The following is a 20,744-nucleotide window of genomic DNA, read 5'->3' as shown; positions in this document are numbered from 1 at the left end:
AATGGACACTAAGTTTGGTTAATTTACAAACCTGTAACACATTTGGATACAACAGAGTGAAACAAGAGTCTGTGACGTTGCAATACTTTTAAAAATAGACTAAAACGCGACTCCATCATAATCATTACTTCTCAGACGCGCGTGCGTTTTTAAAAATATGAAAAATGCATTTTGTGGTATTAGAAACACCAGGATGACAAGAAACACTTCGGTTCTATGGAAATGGATAATCTAAACAATAAAATATAAGTAATCTTTAATTTCAGTGATCATAAACGGCTCTAATAGTGAAAAACATGTCTTACTGTTTAAAAACTAGGATCCGTCCCTTTAATGTTTACTACGCGTCACGTGATTCGCTGTATATGTGCAATTGATTTTCAAAGACTGACACTGTCATTACTTCCACAATGTACACATTAAACCACTAAGAAGGGTAAAGAAGTAAAGTTTGTTTTATTTAACGACGCCACTAGAGCACATTGATCTTTTATCTTATCATCGGCTATTGGACGTCAAACATATGATCATTAGAGGAAACCCGCTGTCGCCACATAGGCTACTCTTTTACGACAGGCAGCAAGGGATCTTTTATTTGCGCTTCCCACAGGCAGGATAGCACAAACCATGGCCTTTGCTGCACCAGTTATGGATCACTGGTCGGTGCAAGTGGTTTACACCTACCCATTGAGCATTGAGGTTTGGAGTCTGTAACTGGATTAAAAATCCCATGCCTCGACTGGGATCCAAACCAGTACCTACCAGCCTGTAGACCGATGGCCTAACCACGACGCCACTGAGGCCGGTCAAGAAGGGTAAAGAAAGACCATACACTATATCCACTCATAATATTCATGTTTTATTTTCCAGTTGTAAGCCTAAAAAGCAATTGGCAAGACGCTATTAAACAATTTTAGGCATGAGTTCGACCCGTACCCCCCTTTCAATGGCTAAGAGTAGTTTTAAGTATAGGGTTAGGGTTAGTCTTTAGAGCCTTTGATATAGAGGGGTACGGGTCGAACTCTTTTCCAATTTTATAATAATTATACTAAAATTATAAGAAAATTACTAGAAAATATGTCTAAAAAATCAGTCCTTAGAACTCGCTCCCAAAAACTCGCTCCAACGATTGATTGATAAACTCGTGAAATAATTTTTATTTGTCACTCGCTAAAGCTCGTGACAATTGAAACTCATTTCACTCTGGACATACATTTGATAATAACTGGTAACTCGTTTATTATCCTCTGTTTACGTAACGTCAAAAGTTGCGACCCACGACTCTAGCACAAACATAACGTCAAAATGTAGAAATAAATATACAGAACTTCACGTACGTTGTTTTCGCTTCCTATTTATTGCACGAGTTTATTTTGCGCAAGAATATATACCGGTTTGTTCTTTCGCAAAATAAACGAGTGCAATAAATAGGAAGCGAAAACAACGTATGTGAAGTTCTGTAAAAAAGAAAAAGGGGATTCCCGATTTAAAAGTTCCGGTCCAGAATGCACATATTATGTGCGATACAGAATAAATTTATTACACGGTTTCAAAAGGCCGTTATCACTATAGTAAGATTGAATAGGTATGTAATAAATGCGTAAAGGTGTACGGATGATATAAACTATGACATCTTTAATTACTTATTTTGTTTGATGGGAATTTCATTTTATACGTGACATGAACTTATTTAAAATATGTTATAAATATTATTATGAGTGGCTAATTAACGATATATCGATGTAGCATATGAGAAGGGAGTAGGGTAAAAGACAAATTATTTCTAAGTAGCCTAAACTTAATCTATGACAATAGAAGACAAAGTATATTGTGTATTCAGTTTGTAATAAAGAATTTTCTTTTTATTCTTGTGATATTTGTATTTCAATAACAAAGAAAGAAAGAAAGAAATGTTTTATTTAACGACGCACTCAACACATTTTATTTACGGTTATATGGCGTCAGACATATGGTTAAGTACCACACAGATTTTGAGAGGAAACCCGCTGTCGCCACTACATGGGCTACTCTTTCCGATTAGCAGCAAGGGATCTTTTATTTGCGCTTCCCACAGGCAGGATAGCACAGACCATGGCCTTTGTTGAACCAGTTATGGATCACTGGTCGGTGCAAGTGGTTTACGCCTACCCATTGAGCCTTGCGGAGCACTCACTCAGGGTTTGGAGTCGGTATCTGGATTAAAAATCCCATGTCTCGACTGGGATCCGAACCCAGTACCTACCAGCCTGTAGACCGATGGCCTAACCACGACGCCACCGAGGCCGGTGACCAGAATGGTTTCATGTAAATAAACAGGTAAACATATACCGTGGCAAAGCTAAAATACATCAGTGAGTTTGTGTGGATCAGAGTGCGTTTTCTTGTAATTAGTTTATATGTAGGCTGTCCTGTTTTCTGATAATACAAGCCACGGATACAGGGCGGATTATGCTTTAGGTAAGGGGGTGGGGGTGGGGGTGGGGGGTCCGAAACAATATGTAAATGTTTATAATTTGAAATTATAAATTTTACATGGACATCAATTTAGATCTACGTGGTGGTTGTTATTTTGTTTAGCCGGGGGAGGGTTTTCTGTGCAACTGGGACCCCCCATAATCCGCCCCTGGGATAACATGTACTATTTTGCGAAATGAATTTCCCCAGTCGTCACTTTCTTGCACGTTTAAATCTTCTGGCGCTTTTAGTATTTTGAGAAGATAATATTGATCCAATTGGTCAGTGTACAGAGGCGGATCTGGGGTGTGTGTGTTGGGGGGGGGGGGGGGACAGGGCCCCGGCCCCCTTCAATTTTGCGACAGTTATAATTTTATTATATATTAATTTTTTTTACGATCCCCTCCAGACCTCCCCCAAAGTTCCATTGGGATTCCGCCTCATGTCATTGTTACCCCCCGAAATGGATTTTCTGGATCCGCCACTGGTGTATACTGCAATCAAACAATATTTCCTGACAATGTCCGATAAAAGTGCTTCGCCATTGCTGACCAAATCATTTTCAATATTTGTCGCTTAACGGCATAACCATAAAACATATTATATTTTAAATGTAAAGACATTCTTGTAATTAAAGTTACAACTTAAACATGTGTATGCTATGAATCCCTACGACAGACTTACAAATAAAATTCATGCGTTTGTAGCTTGTGAAGTTACTGTACTAAAGACGTTGTTCACAATTTTAAGAAGTCGTTCTTTGACAAATAAATTTAGTATTGTCGTCGTCATTTTAAAAAAGAAGACTACTATCTTGTTAAAGGGACATTCCTGAGTTTGTTGCAATGTTTAAGGTGTTATCGACTAACAGAGACTTTTTAACGATTGTAATTACATATCGAATATATTTTTCTGCATAAAATATTAGTGGTTGCATATTAAACGTGTTTCTGATCGTTAAACTATTTGTACTAGGTTAAATTTCATTTTATTTCCTAAAATATTTTTAGGAAAGACAAAATCCAGTTTGGGCTTCTTACAAATATTAAGACGACCAGAGACACATTGAATATACAGACACTGGTATTCTAAACCAGAAAATATATTTAATATGTAAGTTTAATCGTAGAAATATGTTATTAGTCGGAAACATCATACAATGCAGCGAAAAGTAAGCGAAATTGATTCATATTAAATTACGGGAAAAAGGACCATATTATTTCATGCAATGGCTCTTTTACCTATTAATGTGTCCATTTCCACAGTAAATGAGTAAAAACTGGACAATTTTAAGAACTTGCTTATGTTAAATTATAGCATGGAAAAACCCTGAATTCATGTCTTACTACTAGCACAAATGTAGTAAAATAAGCGAAATATGTTAATGAAAAAAATCACAAAATTCTATTTACAAGTATTGTTTTCTCTTAAATTTTATTATTGAAGGGACATTCCTGAGTTTGCTGCATTGTAAGATGTTTCTCTTAAAGGGACATTCCTGAGTGTGCTGCATTGTAAGATGTTTCTCTTAAAGGGACATTCCTGAGTTTGCTGCATTGTAAGATTTTTCTTTTAAAGGGACATTCCTGAGTTTGCTGCATTGTAAGATGTTTCCGACTAATAAAATATTTCTACGATTAAACTTGCATATTAAATATATTTTCTTGTTTAGAATATCAGTGTGTTTCTGGTCATAAGAAGCCCAAACTGGATTTTGTCTTCAAATAATTTCGTACGTACGAAAAAAAAGATTTTAGGAAATAAAATGAAATTTACGCTAATATAAATATTAGAACGATCAGAAACACATTTAATATACAGCCACTAATATGTTATGCAGGAAAATATATTTGATATGTAATTACAATCGTTAAAAAGTCTTTGTTAGTCGATAACATCTTAAAAATTGCAGCAAACTCAGGAATGTCCCTTTAACACATGTAAATTGTGTAACTATTTTAGTGAAACCTACATAACTCGCCCTTTCCAAAAAAACCAACAACGCCTCCATGCATTTTTAAAAAACTCATTTACAACTGTCAAAACGACGCGAAGGATGGAATGTGTATGTTATGAATCCCTGACGAATTTTTCCGCAATTACAACATCAACAGCTAATTGTATAGTGAAATGAGAAATGCATGCTTACTTTTTTGTTACAACTTACATGCAGTTTTTCCGTCGGGTGTAATTTGTTTCACTCAAGTTTTCTCACGAAAGTATGTATTAAATCTTCCATATTTCATATTATAGAAAAGAAGAATCGGTGTACTTCGTTTTGTTATCTGGTATATAAAACTATGATAAAGGGTTCGGAAAATTTTACATTAGCAATACACGGGCTTTTACCGTGGGTCGCAACTTTTGTCGTTACGTCATTATGAATAAATGTTGCAATCCAGATTCGGGCACTTTTGTTTAATTCATGCAAAAACCAGCCTCCCCTCTTCTGTAACAACAGAAGCCCATACGCCCATGCTAATACGATAATAGCTTATTGCATACCAACCGATGCAATCACACTGTTGTCTCGTCACAATTGGCTATTTGCGTACGATTGAAGTCGCATCGCGTTGCGTCACCTTAAAGGAAACTGTTCGTGAATAAGCTACTGAAACGCTACAGTCAAGTCGCAATATAAATACTACTATTACTACTACTTCTACTACGTACTACTATTACTACTTCTACTATTACTACTTCTACTACTATTACGTACTATTATTACTACTGCGTACTACTACTACTACTATTACTACTACTACTTCTACTACGTACTACTATTACTACTTCTACTACTATTACTACTACTACGTACTACTACTACGTACTATTATTACTACTGCGTACTACTACTACTATTACTACTACGTACTATAACTACTACTACTTTTACTACTATTATCACTGCTACTACTAATAATAAGCGGGAAGTAGCTGGGAGTTGGAAACTGTTCGTGTAGAAGCTACTGAAATGTTGTCAAGTCGCAATGTAAATACTACTACTACTACTACAGCTACTACTACTACTACAGCTACTACTACAGCAACTACTACTACTAATAATAATAAGAAGAAGAAGAAGCGGGATGTAGCTGGGAGGTGGAAGTGTCGTATGAGGTGTAACAGGTCGCAGGTTCGAGCATCATCTGTGGATCAGTCAGACTGCTCCAAACAATACCACAAAAACTTCATAAACACACCCGACACAGCAGTTGTTGACGACCCACACGTGAATGCATGGATCCCAGATTCACTGAGCGCTTGGCCATCTCATCTTCCATTGCTAGTGTGAAATAGGAGTTGTACTCATTAATAGATAACATTTGAACTTTGTTTCATGTATCGACACCACTAGAGCAATTGATGTTTTGGTTATCGGCAACTGGATGTCAAACATTTAATAAATCTGACATATAACCTAAGCGGAAATCCAGTATGGTTGTCCATTTGCAGAAAGGGATCGTTTTATACGCACTTTCCTATAGACATAACAGCAAATACCACAACCGTTGATATTAGAGTTGTGGGCACAGGCTGGAACGAGAAAAAAAACTCATTCAGAGAAAGCCCGAAAGAGTGCTCTACAAAGATAAAAAAGTAAAAGTGTGTTTAACGACACCACTAGATCACATTAATTTTATTAATCATCGGCTAATGGTAACATTGACATAGTCTTAGAGTGGAAACCCGCTACATTTTTCCATTAGTAGCAAGGAATCTTTCACATGCCCCATCCTACAGACAGGGTAGCACATTCTATGACATTTGATATACCAGTCGTGGTGCATCGGCTAGAACGAGAAATAGCCCAAAGGGCCCACCGACGGGTATCGATCATAGACCGATCGCGCATCAGGCGAGCTCATTACCACTGGGCTACTATCCCGGCCCTTGTTACTAGTAGAGGACTTGTCCGAGGGAAGAGCAATGTGACGTACGATCGATCATCCTCAGTGGGCTCAATTGTTTCCCATTCCAACCAGCGCCCACGACACACCAGTATAAAGTTACACAGCGCCATTTATTTATGGTAAAGGAACAAAGAGAAAACCCAAACCCAATGGTGTTGTCATTTTATGTCACAAATTATTTTATCACACACAAAACTATAAAAGCTAAATGTATCTACAAATCGTATCTACTATACATATCCCATTATCTGTAGCACAATCCAATAGTATGCAGTTTATAAATAAGGAATGTCAGATAAAACTGGTTTTGTCCATATGCCATACTTATTATCAGTTCAGTTTCACTAACCTTCTGGGCATATTTCGTAATCTGTCCGTCTTCACAGCTTTACAGAAAAAGTATTATGGTATGCACAGATCAAACACTGAAGTCAATCTCAGTTCGCGTTTAAAATTAATCTCAAATCTACTTGTTTGGTTTTAAATTCTAATAATAATAAGGTAGAGACAAACTATATCCACGTTTATGGGTTTCTAGTCTAGACGCCAACACAACTGCACTAGTCTTAGAGTCCAGTTGACGTACAGTTGGTATCCAGTTTCTGTGGTATCAGGGCCGTGCCTATAAAACCTTTAGTCCAGACTCAATCTCAAATGACGTCACACGCATGCAATTTGTATGACGTTGTCATGACATTAGTGTCTCAGACTCTATTAGAGTCTTGAGTCTTAGACTCTGAAAGTTTTATACGCACCAGACCAGAACACCAGGCCCCGTGCTTATAAACCTTAAAGTCTAGACTTTAATAAAGTCCAGACTTTTAAGTTTTATAAGCACGGGGCCAGGTCCTGTGCTTATAAACTGTAAAGTCTAGACTTCAATAACGTCCAGACTTTAACGGCATGACAACGCCATTCAAATAGCATTACGTTAAAGTCTGGACTTTATTAAAGTCTAGAATTTAAGTTTTATAAGCACGGGCCCAGATACTAACGTTATTATGTACACTACTTTTTAAGTCAATACTTTGTCCAGTTTGTATTGACTTAATCCTAACGCCTTGTCTACTACCAAACAATGTGTCAGGAAAGGGAGAGATTCTAAAACATGCCTGGTTCGGATATTGGTTTTGTTGTTAAATAACCACTTTAAATAATGGTGCAGTGACGAATACTCCTCCATAATATCCGGCCACAGTTTTTCAACGTCATAATGTCGGTGTATGTTATTAAACTCCACACTTTCTAGCGTGTAGGTTGTCATAATTGTGGTAGATACCTAAATTCATACTCTCCAATAATCGAGGAGGTTGCCATAATATTGGCGATCGTTTTTTTCTGTTTTTAAAATCAACTATTCAGTAAATGTCTTTGTTGTTGTACTGTCCATGATGGACCTTTAAGACCATCCTCTCCAACAAGCCAGTACGTTGCCATTGGACCTTTACCCTGAACAAAAAAAACAGAAAGAAGAGATACGTAAATTAAAATTAAACCATCAACATGTATTTGGTTAATTTAGCTAAATATTACTGACGGAAAAAACAAACAAACGCAAGTTCTTTTTAGATGGTGTATATTTCAAATGTTTTATTGATTATTATTTCATTGTTTGGATTTTTAGGCTATGTCTTCATTCCTGAATACATTTTGAGAAGTTTTGTTGTGTTATCACAGCCGGCGTTTGCATGGATAACGTTAAAATGTGGGTACCCATCGCCATGTCCTGATCCAAATCAATAGTGTGTGTGCCCACCCCGGGCTGCAGTCGCTGCTCTAACTCTCCTTACCATTGACCCAATCAAGTTGTTTATGGTCCTTTGTGATATGTTATTCCACTCATGAAGAAGGGCCTTCATGAGCTAAAGCGACGTTGTTTGGGACGTTGACAAACTTCCTGGCCCTCCTGTCCAGCTCGTCCTTCAAATGCTCGGTCGGGTTCAAATCTGGACTGTAGGGTGGCCAATCGAGCACTGGGACATTGTTTTGGTCGACGAAGTTAAGACAAACCCTCGCAACGTGTGGTCTTTCATTATCCTTCTGCAACGTAGGGTTACCCGCATGGATAAATGGAAGGACGCGAGGCATGATGACCTCATTCCGATATCTTACCGCTGTAATATTGCGCTGGGTGACCATGAGAGGTGTTTTCCCACCATAGGAAATCCCCTCCCCCCAAAAAAAAAACCCCATAAGAGACCCTCTCCCAAATATGTCGTTTTCCTTAACGCACGCGTCTGAATATCGCTCACCTCGACGTCGATAGATACGTTGTCGTCCATCTGACCTGTGAAGCGAGAACCGAGACTCGTCAGTGAATAACACACGTCTTCAATGCGCCAAGTGAAACAGATTGGATGGATGTGCACGCAGCCATCGCAATCGACGTTGACCTCGACTGGGTGTAAGTTGCTGACCAACATAGGGACGTCGTGGCCTTAATTTGGACTCCCGCAACCGATTCCTAACCGTTCGTGGACTCACTGGACGACCATGAGTGCCTACAACCTGACTCGCCGTCTCCGTAGCCGTCTGAAATCGGTTACGGAGGTGTGTGAGACGTATGGCTCTATCTTGACGTGTAACGAGCAGACTTCCACTCCCAGCTAATCTTCCTGTGGCTCTGAGACGCCCATCTAAACGATCTATCGTTGACTCAGTGTACCCCAAATTGCTGGGCGACGCGACGTTGCGATTCCCCCTGCATAATTAGAGCAATAGTCCTACCCCTATCAACTTGTAACATTCGCGGCATTTTGCTTTTCAATCGTGTTGAAATGAAATGTTGTGCACTCGATGTGTACTGTTCAAAACTTCGATTTGGTATGGTGTTCAAGTCCATAGCACGTTGCAGTGGCCCGGATGCACGCTGTCTTGACAAATCGGTAAAAAGCATGCAGGTTCGCACGTGCTCACGATAGACCTAATGTTAAACAATGATTCTTTAGACAGCACAACGACGTAGCTATGTGTCAAATGTTACTACATTTGGTATACGAATAAAAAACGTTATATTACCAAAACTGAAATTGCGTTTCTTTTTTCCGTTAGTATATATTGTGAACCTTCAGATGATGATGCTACTATGAAACCGATTATGATCATCACTGTCATCATCTTCACCACTGCTGCCACTGTCATCATTGATACAAATAATGATTCTGATATTTAAAAACACCAAGGGTCAGTTGGCAGATTTCTAACCTACTGCACCGATTCGCATGGCATTTCACGGTACAGAGCTGCTTAGACAAAACCAAAAGCACATAAGAATATGTATTGTCAAATAAAACACTCGGTTCTAAATTAATGTAACACATTTGTATTAAATTTATATCCAGCAATTTGTAAATTGCAACGGGGTTAATGTCGCACTCGGGGACTAATAGTCCCCCAGTAGAAACATCGACCAATAGCGTTATTCCTACCTTTCTTTTGTTGAGGGATTTGACAACCGAAACTATTTTGTATGTACCTCTGAAAATTTACGGCTACCTCAGCTAGTGTACACTATTCAAAATGGCTGCCGATGCGTATATAAATAGAGAATAACTAGCTAATGACGTCGATCTGCTTTATCCTGTCAACGGAATTTCTCATTTGGCCTGAACAGGATAAAGCAGACATTCGACGTCATTGATAGAGGGGAAAAGCTATTATTTCTATTATTTCAGCCACATTGTCAAACGAGTGATTCTGTAATGTAGGCAATGCGTGTGACGTCACATAAATGACGTCAAAAGTCATATCCTGCTAGCAGCTAGTAGCAGGATATGACTTTGCTTTACCCGTCATCATATTCTGTCAAAAGAAACGGTCGTTGCAGAATAAAATGTAATGTCTCGCAACAGACGTCTAGAAGTACGAATGCGATGTCGTGTTCAACAACACCACTAGAGTTACATCAACTTTGGTGTCGAAATGGCGACAATGTAAGAGGGTTGCTTGCCTTGATTTCGACTGTTCCTCTCGGTTTGACGATGAACGAGCCAAACAAATCTAGAATCGACTTCGTGTCAGGACTGATATGGATCTTTAAAGCTGAAATAAGAAGTAAAGGAAAGGAATGTTTGTTTTACAACACCACGCATTGTAAACCACGTGGACGGCTATTTGGTGTCTAGCGTATCATGGTTCTTTCAACATTTTGTCAAAGTGAAAGAAAAAAACCAAAACCTCCCCTCCCCAAACCCATCCCTCCTCCAACCCCCCCCCCCCCCCAACAAAACCCTCACAAAAACAAAAACACAAAAAAACACAAAAAAACAACAACAAAAAAACAACAACAAAATCGTGACCACATTAGCTATTACCATAGGAGACAGGGGCAGTTGCCCTCCTTTCCCCCCACCCCACCCCGTGCTGAACAAAAAACTTCAAATTCGGGCAAAAATGATACATATATTCGGTCAAAATATGCTAACCCGAGACTTTTTTACCATATATTTTCGCAATTCTACCCTCAAAGTTAGTTGTAATCCATGTAAAAATGCGTAGTGATTCGTTTGCAATCCTATATAGCTGTTTGACAGTAATGTTAATATGAATAAATGTTGTTATGCAGATTCGGGCATTTTCGTTCAGAGGGACATTCCTGAGTTTGCTACAATTTTTAATAAAATGTTTCTGCGATTAAACTTACATATTAAATATTTTTTTTGTTTGGAATATTAGTGGCTGTATATTAAACGTGTTTCTGATCGTTCTAATATTTGTACTCGGTTAATTTTCATTTTATTTCCTACAAAAATGTTTGGGCTTCTTACAAATATTAAGACGACCAGAAACGTGTTGAATATACAGACACTGAACTTCTAAACAAGAAAATATATTTAATATGTAAGTTTAATTGTAGAAATATTGTATTAGTCGGAAACATCTTACAATGCAGCAAACTCAGGAATGTCCCTTTAATTCGGACAAAAAACAGTGTGCTGTTAACAAAAGAATACAGTTATAACCCAGTCAGGACTCGTAACAGTTCAACTGCCCGTGGCCCACAGCTCCGGGACGTAGCTTCACTTCGTGACTTGAGGATGGAGTATGTAGTAGTGTTGGTATTAAGTGTTCCTACTGGCAGTAGCTAGTGGGAATATCCCTATTAGCTCGCGGATCCAGGGGAGGGGGTGGGCATGGCTCATGGGTCCCGTGATGCCCCCACGCCCGTTTGAAATGCCCCTTTTAATTAGTAACTTGCCCTGAAAAGGAGGCGCACGCCCCAGGACCACCCTACAGATCTGGCCCTTCGGGGGCTCGACTAATTTGCCTTCGATAAATTCAAATTGCCGTGTTTGTATATTGGTGACACCTCCCCCTTTTCAAAATCCCGAATCAGCCCCTAAATTTGCAGAGGTCTGAACAGTCTTTGTGCCAGAAAGTAATTTGAGTGTATGTAATAAAAAACTGAAAAACAGACCATAAATGCCTCTATTAGGTGGCCCCTGCGCGTGCTGTAACCTCACCGTGGTGCAGGGGTGTAACATTCTCTTTGAGAATGGCGAATACAGCACAAATTGAAGTTTAGAGTAAAAGTCAGTATCTTATCTGTGATATTTGTATTTGTATTTTTGCACAGTTCTTTACACTGTTTTTATTTATATCTTGAATTTTTCTGTTGATGTTGATCATCACCTTGTTTGTTTCCATTACCATAGTTTGACACCCATTGGCCGATGTATTTTTCGTGCTGGGGTGTCGTTAAACATTCATTCATTAATTTATTCATTCTATTAGGTGGTTATGGGCTAAACATGTTTCTTTCTTTTCTTTTCTTCTTCCATGCACTGTGCCAAATATTACACAGCAGTCCTCTTGCTGTACCCAATCTTAATATTATATAACAAATTATATATCCATTAATTTTGTAAATTTTAGGGTACATAATTTTATACTATGTACACTCTGGCTGAAACCCCTACTGACGTCTCGTAGAGTCTGCAATGTTAAAGAATATCATAGCACCCGTCATCGATGTTTTAAATCCCATTTGACAATAAATAGGGAATATGCTGTACACAATACAGACTGTATGTTATTCTACTCTAACGTTATCCCACATTTCATTTTCATTTTAAATTATTTCCTTGCGTATATCAAATTAAGGTTCAAGCACGCTGTGCTGGGCACACACCTCACCTATCTGTCCAGGACAGTGGGTTAGATGTTAGTGGTTAGTCAGAAAGATGGGTGTAGTGGTCTTACACCTACCTACCGAGTCGTTAAAACTCGCTCTGGGTGGGAGCTGGTACCGGGCTGCGAACCCAGTACCTACCAGTCTTATGTCCGATGGCTAAACCACAACACCACCGAGGTCGGTATCCCACAGTTCACAGGGCTCTGTTTTATGCAGCGATCTCAGCGCTAAGATCATCTTAAATGCATAACTACCCTATACACTTCAGGGTGTATATCACCAAATCAAACCCCATAGACGACAATAGTAACTTAAACATATGTGTCTAAAACTCCTACTTGCAGGTATCAACTGACATATACACCACAAATAAAAATACTACCACCCCTCACCGTTAAAGTGAATCCGAAACAAAAAAAATTGGGGTTAAGCAGCTTATTTAAATATACCCTTCCAAAAAAGTAGGGGAACCTGAAATATTAATGTTGATATCAACTATTAGACCGAACATACGTTTTAAACACAGACATCCTAGTAAAGAACGTTCAGGTCTGTTTATCAACACACCGAAACACATTCCATAGTTTGCACGTGCATCACGCAGTTGCCCCGTACACGTGCGTGGGGTATCATTCTCGATTTTGACCATTTCCAGGAAGGTCGATTAATCACTGTGGATCATTATTTCTGTCAATCGTTTTTATTCTGTTGATCATACAGTTGTTATTGTTTTGTTTTTAGTAATTTTTATTGTTTGAATTTGCGATTTACTGATAAAAAACCCATCAACTTTCAAATTTCACTCCTGACCCCAATCGTCCTTCAAGATCTTTGGTGGTCATAAAACCTACTGTAATACTGAACTAGCGGTTGTAATGTTTGCCCAATTAATTCACTATTATCATATAACCATTCCCCACAGTTAATATACCGTACAATTTTGGCAATTGTAAATTTGTATTGGAGTTCCCCTACTTTTTTGGAAGAGTATATAACGGGTAGCGTCTATGACCACCCTAGTTCCTAAACTAGTTCTACAAAAAATATGAGTACATTTTTTACAGGTACTCCATAAATGTTTTAAGCACAAGGCTACGTGACACAGTGGTACTAGATGAAATAAAATTGCATGCATTTATTGCTCACATTTATCAACAATCACAGGACGTGTGGTATTAACCGCTGTATCAAACGTTATGTGCACTTCGAACTTTGACCCAGCCAGAAGTCATTTGGTTTAGTACTACCTTCAGGTGATCTTAGCGCTAAGATTGCTTCGTATATCGGGGCGAAGGTGTGTAGATGAACCAAGCTTAGTGTCGGTTTTCACGCATTGAAACTGAGGTCTGCGACTTTGATCTATTATCTCTAATTTTATTATCAGTAAGATGAGTATGTACTATGTATTGCTTACGGTGTCCATGAGATTCCATGCGGGACGCTGTGTTCACCGTGTCACCAAACAAACAGTACCTCGGCATCTTCATTCCCACGACACCAGCGCAAACTCCTCCTACAATTAAATACAATAACTCCATAGAATTATCAATATCTTGACTATTAGAAATGAGTACCTTGGCATTTTCATTCCCAACACCACAGCACAAACTCCTACAATAAAATACAATAACTCCATAGAATTATAAATGTCACGACTACCAGAAATGAGTACCTCAGCATCTTGAGAGCCACGACCACAGTACAAACTCCTCCTACAATTATACACAGTAACTCCATAGACTTATGAATATCTTGACTACCAGAAATTAGTACCTCGGCATTTTCATTCCCACGAGCCCAGCACAAACTCGTACAATTAAATACAATAAATCCATAGAATTATAGATGTGTCGACTACCAGCAATGAGTACATCGGTATCTTCATACCCACGACCCCAGCGCAAACTCCTCCTACAAATAAATACAATAACTCCATAGAATTATAGATGTCTCGACTACCAGCAATGAGTACATCGGTATCTTCATATCCACGACCCCAGCGCAAACTCCTCCTACAATTAAATACAATAACTCCATAGAATTATAGATGTCTCGACTACCAGCAATGAGTACATCGGTATCTTCATATCCACGACCCCAGCGCAAACTCCTCCTACAATTAAATACAATAACTCCATAGAATTATAGATGTCTCAACTACCAGCAATGAGTACATCGGTATCTTCATATCCACGACCCCAGCGCAAACTCCTCCTACAAATAAATACAATAACTCCATAGAATTATAGATGTCTCAACTACCAGCAATGAGTACATCGGTATCTTCATACCCACGGCCCCAGCGCAAACTCCTCCTACAAATAAATACAATAACTCCATAGAATTATAGATGTCTCAACTACCAGCAATGAGTACATCGGTATCTTCATGCCCACGACCCCAGCGCAAACTCCTCCTACAATTAAATACAATAACTCCATAGAATTATAGATGTCTCAACTACCAGCAATGAGTACATCGGTATCTTCATGCCCACGACCCCAGCGCAAACTCCTCCTACAAATAAATACAATAACTCCATAGAATTATAGATGTCTCAACTACCAGCAATGAGTACATCGGTATCTTCATATCCACGACCCCAGCGCAAACTCCTCCTACAAATAAATACAATAACTCCATAGAATTATAGATGTCTCAACTACCAGCAATGAGTACATCGGTATCTTCATGCACACGACCCCAGCGCAAACTCCTCCTACAAATAAATACAATAACTCCATAGAATTATAGATGTCTCAACTACCAGCAATGAGTACATCGGTATCTTCATACCCACGGCCCCAGCGCAAACTCCTCCTACAAATAAATACAATAACTCCATAGAATTATCAATGTCTCGACTACCAGAAATGAGTACCTCGGCATCTTAAGACCGACGACCCCAGCGCAAACTTCTCCTACAATAAAATATAGTAACTCCATAGAATTATAGATGTCTCGACTACCAGAAATCTAGTTGGTGTCGTTCATAGTAGCCTGCATAGATAGTCATCTCAATAAATGTTTTATATATTAACTTTAAAGTATTTTAATTTGAAAAAAGTTTTAAAACGTTTTATTTCCAAAAACAAAACATAAATAAATAAATAAATAAATAAATAAGCGTACTGCTGAAGCAATATGTCCCCTACTTTTGCCCAACAAATGTTAATATTCCCTAAGTTCAAGGGTTAATCGCCATGAAAGTTAATCTTCATCTGTAACAGTACATGATATATAAAATGTCAACTCAGTATCTTCAGGCATTGCCTAAAAAAGTCCAGAAAACTAATTTTAATTTTTCCTAACTTCAAGGGCCATAACTCTGCAAAAATGGGTAAACTGCCATGAAAGTTAAACTTGGTCTGTAACAGCTATACACCAAATTTCAGCTCAATATCTCGAGGCGTAAAAAAACCGTCTGGAAAACTATATGTGGGACAGACGGACGGACGGACAGACATAAAGACAGACAGAAGAATGGAGATAAAACCTATGATCCCCTCCGATTGGACCAGTAGGGCCCTAATAAAATGTGGTAAAAGCCAAAGAAAAGCAAGGACAAACCGCTGACCTGTATGCAGTCCTATTCGTATCTTCAACTGTTCCCCTGGACGATGTCTGATATGAAATTTGTGCACTCTCTCGAGCAGGGCTAGCGACATCCGGGAAATTTCTCTGACGTGTAGATTTCCGTTTTTAACCGGCATGCCTGACACGACCATGTAGGCATCACCTATCGTCTCCACCTGGCGGAAAATAAAGAAATATTTGTTTAACAGAGAGGTTTCGCATCTACACCTTTACTGTTACGGATAATACATAATGGGCTGAATTTACAAAGTCTGTTTTCGTGAATGAATGAAGAATGAATGAATGAATGAATGAATGAATGTTTAACGACACCCCAGCACGAAAAATACATCGGCTATTGGGTGTCAAACTATGGTAATGGAAAAACAATGATGATCAACATCAATATACAAATTTAACAGTTCTGTTTACGTGTTACACGTGTGTAGCTATACACATTTGCAATGCTTAAAGAGACACTCCTGAGTTTGCTGCATTGTAAGATGTTTCCGACAAATAAACTATTTCTACGATTAAACTTACATATTAAATATATTTTCTTGTTTAGAATATCAGTGTCTGTATATTCAATGTGTTTCTGGTCGTCTTAAAATTTGTAAGCAGCCCAAACTGGATTTTGTCTTCAAATAATTAGGTACGAAAACATTTTTGTAGGAAATAAAATGAAAATTAATCGAGTACATATTAGAACGATCAGAAACACGTTTAATATACAGCCACTAATATTCCAAACAAAAAAATATATTTAATATGTAAGTTTAATGGCTTCAAATAATTTCGTACGCATAAACAATATATATTTTAGGAAATAAAATAAAATTTAACCTAATACAAATATTAGAACGATCAGGAACACGTTTAATATACAGCAAGTAATATTTTATGCAGAAAATATTTTTGATATGTAATTACAATTGTTAAAAAGTCTCTGTTGGTCGATAACATCTTTAATATTGCAGCAAATTCAGGAATGTCCCTCTAAACATCTGCGTTTAGGAAAAACAGGCTTCGTAAATACGGTCCAGTATGACTTTATAACTAGTTTAGCTAGTTTCGCAAACGACACAGTTAGTGACTCGAATATGGCGGCATTCTCAGAAAAGAAAGAAAGAAATGTTTTATTTAACGACGCACTCAACACATTTTATTTACGGTTATATGGCGTCAGACATATGGTTAAGGACCACACAGATTTTGAGAGGAAACCCGCTGTCGCCACTACATGGACTACTCTTCCGATTGGCAGCAAGGGATCTTTTATTTGCGCTTCCCACAGACAGGATAGCACAAACCATGGCCTTTGTTGAACCAGTTATGGATCACTGGTCGGTGCAAGTGGTTTACACCTACCCAATGAGCCTTGCAGAGCACTCACTCAGGGTTTGGAGTCGGTATCTGGATTAAAAATCCCATGCCTCGACTGGGATCCGAACCCAGTACCGACCACATGTAGCAGACCTTTTAATCGTAAAGGGTCGGAGGGACATTCATGTGACGTCACCAGCAACACTCAAAGTGTTTAGCATAAATAACGTACAGTGAAACCCCTCTAAACCAGGCCCTCAGAAAACTGGTATTCCCTCAAAACCCGGATGTTTCTGTTGATCCCTTTTTAAACATCAGTACAGAACAAAAAACTCTATAAACCGAATACCCCTTATAGCCGGACTTTTTACTTGGTCCTGTTTAGGTGATTTCACTGTATTTGCTTCAACGCTTGGTCAAGAGAGAGAGAGAGAAAACCTGTTGCCACCACATAAGCTATTCCCACCGATAAAGGAGCAAGGGATTGAGTTTGTGCACTTTCCGATAGGCAGGACAGTACGTACCACAGTCTTTGACGTACCAGTCATGGAACACCAGTTAGGATGGGTAAAAATTGTGTCCACTGTGAGTGATCACTAAGCTATTGCCAGCTATAAGTCAGAGCAGGAGACTTTCAGATTTGCCGGTTTAAAACAACTGATTACAAAGATGCCAGTTTTGACAAACGTCTCCTATATATATATATATCTGTTACATACCATTTTACAAATGTTTCAGTATATAACTGAATGAGGTCTACATAGCCACAAATATATAATTTCATCCATTTTTAGCTGGAACAAGCTGTGTCAAATGTTTTCATGACGGATGGTTGTAGTACGTATTGCTAGGCTAAGACTGCCAACTGCCTGTTGTAAGTTGGTCAACTCTCTGCTGTCACGACTTTTATGACTGTCCAGTTGCTAGTCTGAGAACTCTTACGACTTCTACGATGGGCATTGTATCCAATTTAAAAAATGAACACTACTCCCAGTTGTTAGTCTGAGTGAGCATTATAACTCAAAACGATGCCCAGTTGTTAGTCTGAGCGAGTATTATAACTCAACGCGACTCCCAGTTGTTAGTCTGAGCGAGCATTATAACTCAACGCAACTCCCAGTTGTTAGTCTGAGCAAGTATTAAAACTCATTGTGACTCCCAGTTGTTAGTCTGAGCAAGAAATATAACTCAACGCGACTCCCAGTTGTTAGTCTGAGTTAGTATTATAACTCAACACAACTCCCAATTATTATTCTGAGTATTATAACTCAACGCGATGCACAGTTGTTAGTCTGAGCGAGTATTATAACTTGACACGACTCCCAGTTGTTAGTCTGAGCGAGCATTACAACTCAATGCGATGTCCAGTTGTTAGTCTGATCGAGTATTATAACTCAACGCGACTCCCAGTTGTTATTCTGAGCGATCATTATAACTCAATGCGACTCCCAGTTGTTAGTCTGAGTGAGCATTACAACTCAACGAGAAGCCCATTTGTTAGTCTGAGTGAGTAATATAACTCAGAGCGACGCCCAGTTGTTTGTCTGAGCGAGCAATACAACTCAACGTGACTCCAAGTTGTTTGTCTGAGCGAGCAATACAACTCAAAGCGACTCCCATTTGTTAGTCTGAGCAAGCAATACAACTCAAAGCGACTCGCATTTGTTAATCTGAGCGAGCAATAGCACTCAACATGACTCCCAGTTGTTTGAGCGAGCAATACAACTCAAAGCGACTCCCAGTTGTTAGTCTGAGCAAGTATTAAAACTCATTGTGACTCCCAGTTGTTAGTCTGAGCAAGAAATATAACTCAACGCGACTCCCAGTTGTTAGTCTGAGTTAGTATTATAACTCAACACAACTCCCAATTATTATTCTGAGTATTATAACTCAACGCGATGCACAGTTGTTAGTCTGAGCGAGTATTATAACTTGACATGACTCCCAGTTGTTAGTCTGAGCGAGCATTACAACTCAATGCGATGTCCAGTTGTTAGTCTGATCGAGTATTATAACTCAACGCGACTCCCAGTTGTTATTCTGAGCGAGCATTATAACTCAATGCGACTCCCAGTTGTTAGTCTGAGTGAGCATTACAACTCAACGAGAAGCCCATTTGTTAGTCTGAGTGAGTAATATAACTCAGAGCGACGCCCAGTTGTTTGTCTGAGCGAGCAATACAACTCAACGTGACTCCAAGTTGTTTGTCTGAGCGAGCAATACAACTCAAAGCAACTCCCATTTGTTAATCTGAGCGAGCAATACAACTCAAAGCGACTCCCATTTGTTAGTCTGAGCAAGCAATACAACTCAAAGCGACTCGCATTTGTTAATCTGAGCGAGCAATAGCACTCAACATGACTCCCAGTTGTTTGAGCGAGCAATACAACTCAAAGCGACTCCCAGTTGTTAGTCTGAGCAAGTATTAAAACTCATCACGACTCCCAGTTGTTAGTCTGAGCAAGAAATATAACTCAACGTGACTCCCAGTTGTTAGTCTGAGTGAGTATTACAACACAACGTGACTCCAAGTTGTTTGTCTGAGCGAGCAATACAACTCAAAGCGACTCCCATTTGTTAATCTGAGTGAGCAATACAACTCAAAGCGACTCCCATTTGTTAATCTGAGCGAGCAACACAACTCAAAGGGACTCACATTTGTTAGTCTGAGCGAGCAATACAACTCAAAGCAACTCCCATTTGTTAATCTGAGCGAGCAATACAACTAAACGCGACTCCCACTTGTTAGTCTGAGCGAGCATTACAACTCAATGTGACTCCCAGTTATTTGTCTTAGCACATTCATGACTCAAATGGACTGTCGTAGATGTTGTGACAGCAGAAAGTTGGGCCAACTTTGTCATGGCAGTTGGCAGTCTGAGCCTAGCGTACTACTACTGACTTCAGAGGATAGAACACCTAGTGTATAATTAAAACATTTTATTCCGATGAATATTAACTACCCACTGTACTAGAATTGAAGTCATGTGTCACTAAAGTTTACAGTTTACCTTGTAAACATCGTAATGCTCAATTGTGGAGTCAAACAGCGTGTATAGGTCGTTCAGAAAGTCGACAATCTGAAGAAGGAATTGGAATATCAATCAAACAAATACCAAACACGCACCCGCTCAAAAAAGAAAGACAAAAAGAAAAAAAGAAAGAAAGAAAGTTTAATTCTCAATGTTTATCCACCTTCGAAACTTCATTCACTTGATTTGTATGATGTGCTTTTACTATGAGAATCTATATAATTATGTAAAACTGTGTACAACTTAAATTTGATTTTGAAAGGGCCATAAATATGTATTTTGTAAATATTGATATGAATGTACTGTATG

General features: G+C 38.8%; 1 protein-coding gene across 1 annotated transcript in view; it reads right to left on the bottom strand.

Annotated features, from left to right (window-relative positions):
• Nucleotides 1–6,513: 6,513 nt before the first annotated feature.
• Nucleotides 6,514–20,744, bottom strand: part of LOC121373605 (atrial natriuretic peptide receptor 1-like) — a 68,786-nt gene continuing 54,555 nt past the window's right edge. Inside the window, exons 20-24 of the mRNA XM_041500299.1 lie at nt 20,415–20,483; nt 16,079–16,253; nt 13,916–14,014; nt 10,318–10,409; nt 6,514–7,817 (exon numbers count right to left, since the gene is read on the bottom strand). Of these exons, the coding sequence (XP_041356233.1) occupies nt 7,719–7,817; nt 10,318–10,409; nt 13,916–14,014; nt 16,079–16,253; nt 20,415–20,483 (534 nt within the window). The 3' untranslated portion in view covers nt 6,514–7,718. The remainder of the gene's footprint in view (nt 7,818–10,317; nt 10,410–13,915; nt 14,015–16,078; nt 16,254–20,414; nt 20,484–20,744) is intronic.

The sequence above is a fragment of the Gigantopelta aegis genome, chromosome 5 (assembly GCF_016097555.1).
Source record: "Gigantopelta aegis isolate Gae_Host chromosome 5, Gae_host_genome, whole genome shotgun sequence".
Classification (NCBI taxonomy): domain Eukaryota; kingdom Metazoa; phylum Mollusca; class Gastropoda; order Neomphalida; family Peltospiridae; genus Gigantopelta; species Gigantopelta aegis.
Note: the sequence above shows the minus strand (reverse complement) of the source record. Positions and strands in the feature narration are given on the sequence as shown.